Source organism: Glycine max, chromosome 9 (genome assembly GCF_000004515.6).
Source record: "Glycine max cultivar Williams 82 chromosome 9, Glycine_max_v4.0, whole genome shotgun sequence".
NCBI classification, from domain to species: Eukaryota; Viridiplantae; Streptophyta; class Magnoliopsida; order Fabales; family Fabaceae; genus Glycine; species Glycine max.
The window spans coordinates 40,885,008-40,893,668 of NC_038245.2; the positions used below are offsets into that span (position 1 = coordinate 40,885,008).

The 8,661-nt window shown below is 32.9% G+C and overlaps 1 protein-coding gene, 1 non-coding gene and 1 pseudogene across 2 annotated transcripts; 2 read left to right on the forward strand and 1 right to left on the reverse strand.

Moving 5' to 3' along the window:
- Positions 1–481: 481 nt before the first annotated feature.
- LOC100781273 (protein C2-DOMAIN ABA-RELATED 4) lies at positions 482–914 on the forward strand. The gene is made up of 2 exons (XM_006588219.1): positions 482–493; positions 624–914. Exons 1-2 carry the CDS (start codon positions 482–484, stop codon positions 912–914), a joined length of 303 nt encoding a protein of 100 aa, XP_006588282.1.
- Positions 915–4,245: 3,331 nt separating this feature from the next.
- Positions 4,246–4,453, reverse strand: MIR5674A (microRNA MIR5674a). Its single transcript, NR_048913.1, has one exon. It is a non-coding gene; the product is annotated as a microRNA MIR5674a (primary transcript).
- Positions 4,454–6,529: 2,076 nt separating this feature from the next.
- On the forward strand, positions 6,530–8,331 carry LOC106794442 (pentatricopeptide repeat-containing protein At1g12620-like; annotated as a pseudogene).
- Positions 8,332–8,661: the final 330 nt, after the last annotated feature.

The following is an 8,661-nucleotide window of genomic DNA, read 5'->3' on the forward strand; positions in this document are numbered from 1 at the left end:
GATTTCACAGGAATTTTGTGTTGTATTTTTTATTGTATACTTTTCAATTTATAAGAGAAGAAATAATTAAAGAGAGGGGGGAAGAAAGAATAAGAAATAATAACAGGAAATTATAGATAGTAGAGAGCAAAAGAATTAAAAGCAAAAGAATTAAATCGAGAATTCAATGGAATGCGAATGTTAGGACCTAACATGCCTTGTTTGCCTAGGATGTATGATTTTATGATTTTTCTTTATCAATTCAAGTGAATTTATTGTATCATATCTATTCATTTACTTCTCCTTTATGTCTCACGATGACAAGCCTATTTTATTTATCTATCCCCAAATACCTTTGAAAAGATTCAACAAATAATTGTAGTAAATTTCATGATAACAAAAGTGAGAATGAGTTCACAATCTACACAACACCCCTGAACATTGTTATCTGTGATTGAGTAATTGTAATAAATTTCATGAATTGTTCTGCACTACATTTGCCATGCCTTGGAAAGTAAAATCCTGTTTGCAATCCTCAAACGTAGGTTCTAATTTGTTCTCTAATATATGATGTTAGGATACATCAATTTTGGTTCATCATAATTAGACTGCTCATTGGTTGATGATCCTTTCTGATTTTGCAGACTGTGTATGACCATGACACTTTTAGCAAAGATGACAAAATGGGAGATGCAGAATTTGACATCTTTCCCTTTATAGAGGCCTTGAAGATGAACTTAACTGGCCTTCCAAATGGTACTGTAGTCACAAGAATACAACCAAGCAAGCATAATTGCCTGGCAGACGAGAGCTGCATAACTTATAGCAATGGCAAGGTTGTCCAAGATATGATCCTTAGATTGCAAAATGTGGAGTGTGGTGAAGTGGAAATCCAATTGCAGTGGATTGATCTTCCTGGTTCTAAGGTTTTATGATCTTATGACTTATGAGGTGTTTGTGTATTAACAACTTCATGCATATAAGCTGGCTTTTGCCTTGGACTATCTAAGGTATCTAAGACTTGTTGAGGAACAAATTACTGAACTTGTGTTTATTCCCGGAATGTATGTGATGTATTAGTACAGTTTAGAACTTGTAATTTTTCATGTTTAAAAATTTATCTTCTGGTTCTGGTCTCAGTCTGGTCTCAGTGTGTTTTGGAAGGGGATGGAGGCATTGATTTGGTCCCATCTCCTAAATGAAATCTGCATGTCACTTACGCTTCAAAAGATGATAAAAAGAATAATGTTGCACACTTCCACTCTAGATCAAACAGTAACTGCATCATCTTTGTCATCATTTGATTGTAAACTTGTTTCACTTGAAACTGTATTTAAGTGGTTTAAATTATTTTCACAAGTGAATTAGGTGTACTTATTACTTTCCTAATAAAAATTGAAAGGACAGTGGTTTGCATCTTGATGTAAGTTTTAATTTTATGTTGTATTCAATTTGTAAATGGGATGAAAGATTAAAAACCACATTAATATTGTATTGTGTAAAGCAATCATGATAAGGAATTATATGTATTCAAAGAGGAAAGACAAATGATTTCTACTGAGGGTTACTTTTAATTGAGTCTGCAGTTTGCATCACATCTTTTACAAATATTTAAAGAGTAAACAATCTATTTGTTGATAGTGTAAAAGATTTTTACAATGCCATCTATTCATAGATTGCTATGTTTATAAGTTTGTTGACTTTTTAATAACTATAAAAAAGTCACACTTATCACTATTCTGATTAATTGATAATATAAACAATTTTACATGTGCCTATAAATTAAACTAATCTTCCATTTTCTCATTCTTAGTTGTTTTTTCCATCAGTATGGATAAAAATGATCTTACACCAATTTCGTTAGGTGTGAGCAATCTGCTAATTTTTGATAAAATTGTGGTGGTTCAATTATTACTTAGGATTTTCAAGGGAAAGAAAAATCATGTGAGAAATGTTTTGTTTCTGTATCACAAGCCTCTTTCTCTATTCCATATCTTTAACCTTTTCGAAGTCATCCAAGAAGCTTTCAAACAGTTAGCACTTGCATGGTACAACAACTATTTTATTGATATTATTAGTTAAAAAAAACAGAGTAAATAATAGGTTGTGAGTATTCTAGCTATAAATAGAGAAATGTTAGGTCAATTTTCAGACTGACGATAGCTTCTAAGCCTTCTCTTCCTCTCAATTTCGTTGACATGGTACCACATTACATATAGGCTTGAGTCTTAGTATAACTGTTGCATAACGTTTGCTAATTGTTTATTATGAAATTGATGAGTGTTATTGTGTTTTGATCGAAGTGTGTGATTCATGTGTAATATGATTGATGATTGAAAAGTGATTTTTAAATGACAGTGGTGGAATTACGTGAGTTATGTTTAAGTAAGTTGTATCTCATTTATATGACATGTATATCTAGTTGTCTTGATCCTCTATTAGTTAGGAATGTGATGATTCACTCTCTGTGTGTTGTTTGTCTTTGGATCCTGTGATAATCTCAAACTTTGTGTTTCGGGGAGCAGATGACTAGGTGAATGACTTTAAGGAAACTTGTGCTAAAGGACGTTGGGACACAATGCTTTGATAGGATGTGACATTGGGGCATAAGTTTCTATATTAATTGCATGAAGTCTTCAACGACCTTGTTTTAAGCCGAGATGATTTTAGTATTTATTTGACAGTCATTTTATGATGTTAGAAAATTGAATGTGAGTCTTTTATCATTTTGAAAGACTTTTATTTAAATGTGTGTTTAAACTTTTTTAATTAATTATAATTTATTATTCCATATATTATTAGTACATATATGTATAGGGTAAAGGGTGTCACAAAACTTGAGGTCACCTTCCCAACATCAGTCTCTGGCGCCATAGTTCTCATTGGATCCTTTCTCACCTTATATTTTACGTGCTCCGTTGACATTGATCAACTTTTTCCTTTAACGGCTCCTTAGAAACCCAATGAAGTGTCAATTCTTTAGTTACTTTTGGAGTAACTTGATCCTTCCTTAATGCATTGCATTCTCAAGAATCACATTTGATTAATATTATATTTTTTGTGAGAATAAATAATTTATATTAAATCTTGGAAAATAAGAGAATCAATATCCGAAGGGCTAACATAAAAATTTGTGGACGCTCATAAGATTTAGATGCCTTAGTCAACATATGAGAATTGCATTGGCTTCCGTACTTACAAACTGTATCCAACAACATTTCAAGAAAATAAACTTGCAGCACAGTTTTCTCAGGATATGATAAACTTTAATGTTTTGAAATTTCTTTGGAATGATACAGTTAGATATAGTCTCACAATCTATCTAAAAAAATAATCTTATTGAAATGCATATGCAACATCCTATAGATTGTAGAGCTATTGCTTGGCTTCTTGAGGAGAGGCACCAAGATGTCCTTGCAACCACAAAATGTCCAAAAAATTTAGAATCACATTGAATCATTTAAAAATAATTTGGAAAATAAATTGATTTATTTTTTAAAATTTGAATATTAAATTGAAGCTTTTAAAAATTTAAAGACTGAATTAATTTATTTTTTGAAAATTTAACGATCAAATTAAATCTTTTAAAATTTAAAAATCAAATTAAATTATTTAAAATAATTGAACGACTAATTCATAATTAAACCCTTTTTTTTATTTTTTTGTTGGTAGACTTCGATTTCACATTAACAAGTATCATGTGAATACACAACATCGATGTTGTTGCCAAAGGTTAAGATTTTCTGTCTCTTTTTTCAATCCCAATTTCCCTTTTTTTCTACCAAACCCCTCATTTCCAACTCTCCATTATCACTTTCACTCTAAGTCTCTATCCCTTGAAAATGTTGATGATGATTTTTCCCAATTCAATCGCATGTTGTGCATGCATCATACCACACCCATCATTGAATTTAACAAGATTTTAGATTCCTTTGCAAAGATGATGCAGTGTCCCACTGCCGCTTCCCTTTCTCACCGATTAGAACTCAAGGGAAGTGTTCCAAGCCTTGTTACTTTGAACATTCTCATTAATTGTTTCTATCATATGGGTCAAATCACGTTTGGCTTCTCTTTATTGCGGCCTACGATTCTCAAGAGGAGTTACCAGCCAAACACCATAACCTTGAACACACTCATCAAAGGTTTCTGTCTTAAGGGACGCGTCAAGAAAACACTCACAAGGATTTTAGTTATGGTATTTTGATCAATGGGATATGCAAGACAGGAGACACAAGAGCTCTCGTCCTATTGATGAGAAAGATCGATGACTCTAATGTGATAATGTACAACACAATTATTGACTGTTTATGTAAACATAAACTTGTATGGTTTTTTTTTCCTAAAATGGTTGTCAAAGGGATTTTTGTTAATGTTGTCACTTGTAATTCTTGATTGTGTGGCTTCATTGTTGGTAAGCTGAAAGAAGCAACTAACTTCTTAAATGAAATTGTATTGAAAACCATCAACCCAAGTGTTTATACCTATAATGATGCATTATGTAAAAAAGGGAAGGTGAAAGAAGCCAAAAGTATGATAACTGTGATGATGAAATCTTTTGCGATACCTGATATCAGAGAAACATGGTTCCTAACATGGTGACACGCAATTCTCTTATCAATGGTTTGTGCAAGTTAAGGAGAATCTCTTATTTTTGGGATCTTATTGATGAGATTCATGATAGAGCAAGAGCGTCGAAGAATTTACGAAATTCATAATTGCTACAAATAAGGGTACTTACGTGTATGACGATGGTAGCACACGAAGATGACGTGACGATAATGGAGGGCACGATTGACAATGATTGGGGAGAGGACGATGGAGAGAGGCTGACAGGCGACACCACGGAGGCTAGGTTACGGAGAGCATGACGGAGGGGACAAATGAGCTAACAACTTTGGGATTTCAAATGGGACACAATGACAATTTCATAAATAGGGAAAATTAAATCAAAGACAATTATTGCATAAAATTATTCTAGTTTTTTTTCCTATAAAGACGAAATTCTCACCATACTACATTCTAAGATGATTCTTATACTCATTTTAGTATGTTTAAAAAATAAATTTCACTTTCCTAATAACAAATTTGTCACTGTGTAGTCATTTTTTAGTAGTGACATAAACAAGGCTTAAATTCAGTTGCTCGTTTTGGATTTTTTAGTCTTAGGGATCAAAACAATATATAGGTGGTGTTGAGACCTATGAGAATATCCAAAACAAGCTATGTGATATCATCACCCACTACCTCCCAAAAATGTTTGTAGAACAAACTCTTTCACTTCCTCGTGTTTGAATGGAGTATTCAGCACCTCCAACGTATTATTATCAACTATATTCGCCATCCCTCCACCACCTTTGCTCCCAAATGATTTCTTCCTTCAATAGTAGTTCATCCAACTCATTCTTTACCGAAATGGACTCGTCAATACACATTCAGATTGAGTCCTTTCTTTTATCTTCCTATGAATATTACCAAAACATTGGGGCCCCTACTTTTATCTTTTGGAGAGGAAATGATATTATAGTCCTCTATGCATAGCCACAAGGTATCACTTCTTGTCTTTAAAGATTGTAAGATGTTCATGATATGCATCTTCCTACTTTTTTAACCAGGAAAACCATATATGACTGAGAGTTGAAATTGCTTATTTTGAGTCATTTAGAAAAAAAGATGAAATATACACTTCTAAATTGTCCTTCCACATCAAGCACAGTCCCTCACACCCCTTAAAAACTGTGATTCACCTCCTTTCTTCTTGATTTCCATAAAAAAAATCAAATCGGGACCTACTTTCTTCAACCAGTTTTAGGGAATAGTTGCACCCTGAACAAATATGGTCTGAAACCTTCTTCTAAAAAAATATATATATTGAAATAGGAGGTCATGACTTATCATTATTATATACTAGAAGCAAGATTTTGTTTTAGAATGCTCCAAAACTAATTTTTGGGTGATAACTAAATCTTTCATTTTAAAAGCTCGTAACATTGATAAATATAAAAAATGACTACAAAGTTTATTCAGAAAAAAAAAATAAAAAAAAATAAAGACAAGCAAAAAATTTTTGCTTTCTAAATATTTTTCTACAAATTACCCATAATTTACTCGTAACTTCCTTGAATTTTGCCATTACTTTGCAAACCTTTGTTTATTTTGAAAAACTATAGAAATTTCTCCAAACACAACAAACCTCATTAAAGTTTTAAAAAAATAATAATAGAAAAGTAAAAATATTTTAAATTAATTACTTTTAAACTTAAAATACTTAAAATGTTAAATGCTATTTTATGGTGGAGAAAAATAAAATTAAAAAAAATATTAATAATTTTTAATCATCGTTACTTTAAATGAATTATTTTTAAATTAAAAATATTAGTATTAAATCATGTTAACGGAAATTTTTAAAAATATAGAAGATGAAAATTAAATATTTCAAACTTAACAATTCAAAATAAAACAAATGTGCAACTTTAATTTTTATAATAAAGAAAGTAGATTTAAAAGACTATGGAGTTACACAAGTGAAAACAAGTTTTGTATATGCCCTGCCTTCCATTCCATAAGTTCTTGCATTGGCTTCACGCCGAAGCTGAAATCGGAGAAAACCGAGCTTTGATTTCTCCCCAACAAACACAATCCATTCTCAGCAATCTCATTCTCACGAAGGTTAAGGTTTTCCGTCTCTCTTTCCATTCCCAATTTTCCCTCTTTTCTTCAAAACTCCTCACATTCCCACTTTCACTCTCAGCCCCCATCCATTCAAAATGTTGACGATGCCGTCTCCCAATTCAATAGCATGCTGTGTATGCGTCATACCCCACCCGTCATCCAATTTAACAAGATTTTAGATTCCTTTGCGTAGATGAAGCACTATTCCACTGCTGTTTCCCTTTCTCACCGATTGGAACTCAAGGGAATTCAGCCTGACTTTTTTACTTTGAACATTCTCATGAATTGTTTCTGTCATATGGGTCAAATCAATTTCGGTTTCTCTGTATTGGCCAAGATTCTCAAGAGGGGTTACCAGCCTCACACCATAACCTTCACAACACTCATCAAAGGTCTCTGTCTTAAGGGACAAGTCAATAAAGCACTGCACTTTCACGACAAGCTATTAGCACAAGGAATTAAGTTCGACCAAGTTAGTTATGGGACTTTGATCAATGGAGTATGCAAGATAGGAGACACAAGAGGTGCCATCAAGTTGGTGAGAAAGATTGATGGACGACTGACTAAACCTAACGTGGAAATGTACAACACAATTATTGACGCCCTGTGCAAATATCAACTTGTAAGTGAGGCTTATGGTTTATTTTCTGAAATGACTGCCAAGGGAATTTCTGCTAATGTTGTGATAGCAACGAAGGCAGCAGGACACAGGACACAGGACAAGGGACACTTACGCAAGGCAGGCCCAAAAGGATTACTAGGAGACCAGCCCAATATCAAGATTACATTTAGTTTCAGTATCACGAGTTCTTGCTGATAATAGCATTAGGATAAAACTATTTTGGAATTCTGTTATTTCCGTAAGAATCAATTCTGTTACTACCACTATGAGTTTGTTTCAATAGCTGGCCCACCTGTGGGAAATTACAGCTTCGTTATCTCCTGCTTTGTTATAAATACCCCTAATGGGAGTGACTCCTAATGTTCACAGTTACAATATCATGATTAAAGGATTTTGTAAGAGTAAAATGGTGGACGAGGCCTTAAATCTCTTTAAGGAGATGCATCAGAAAAATATGGTTCCCACTATAGTGACATATGGTTCTCTTATGGATGGTTTATGCAAATCAGGGAGAATATCTTATGTTTGGGAACTTATTGATGAGATGCATGATAGAGGTATACCCGCAGATGTAATCACCTACAATTCCTTAATAGATGGATTATGCAAAAACGGTCATCTTGACAGGGCAATTGCATTGTTCAACAAAATGAAAGATTAGAGATTCGACCGTCTCACATTCACTATACTTCTTGACGGACTATGTAAAGGTGGAAGACTTAAGGATGCACAAGAGGTTTTTCAAGATCTTTTGACTAAAGAATATGATCTCGATGTCTACCCATACAATGTTATGATCAATGGGTATTGTAAACAGGGTCTGCTTGAGGAAGCATTGACCATGCGGTCAAAAATGGAAGACAATGGTTGCATCCCTAGTGCAGTAACTTTTGAAATTATCATCAATGCTCTCTTTGAAAAAGATGAGAATGATAAGGCAGAAAAACTTCTTCATGAAATGATTGCTAGAGGCTTGTTGTAAGACTAAACTACACTAGAACTTTCTAGTTACACGTAAGAAAGAAGATGAACAATGCAATGGGCTCAATATCACTTTACTTTTGATTAAAGGTGATACGTACGGTTGGTTTTGTGGAAAAAATTATAAAAAACAGAGGAGAGAAGAGAAACAATGTGTATGCGGAGGAAATAGAATTATTCTATTCTTATTCAAATTGTTCTCAGCAGCAATACAATAAATAACAAAAGATAAACTAATTAGATAACAAGATATTAGCAAAACAGAATATTAAAACTAACTTGTTCCTTAAAGATAGGAACCACTTATTTAATAGGCTAACCCATTAAAACTGACTTACTCCTAAAATATAGGAAAACAACTTATTTACTAAATCCTATTTTAAAAACTGAAAAAATAAAATATTATGCAG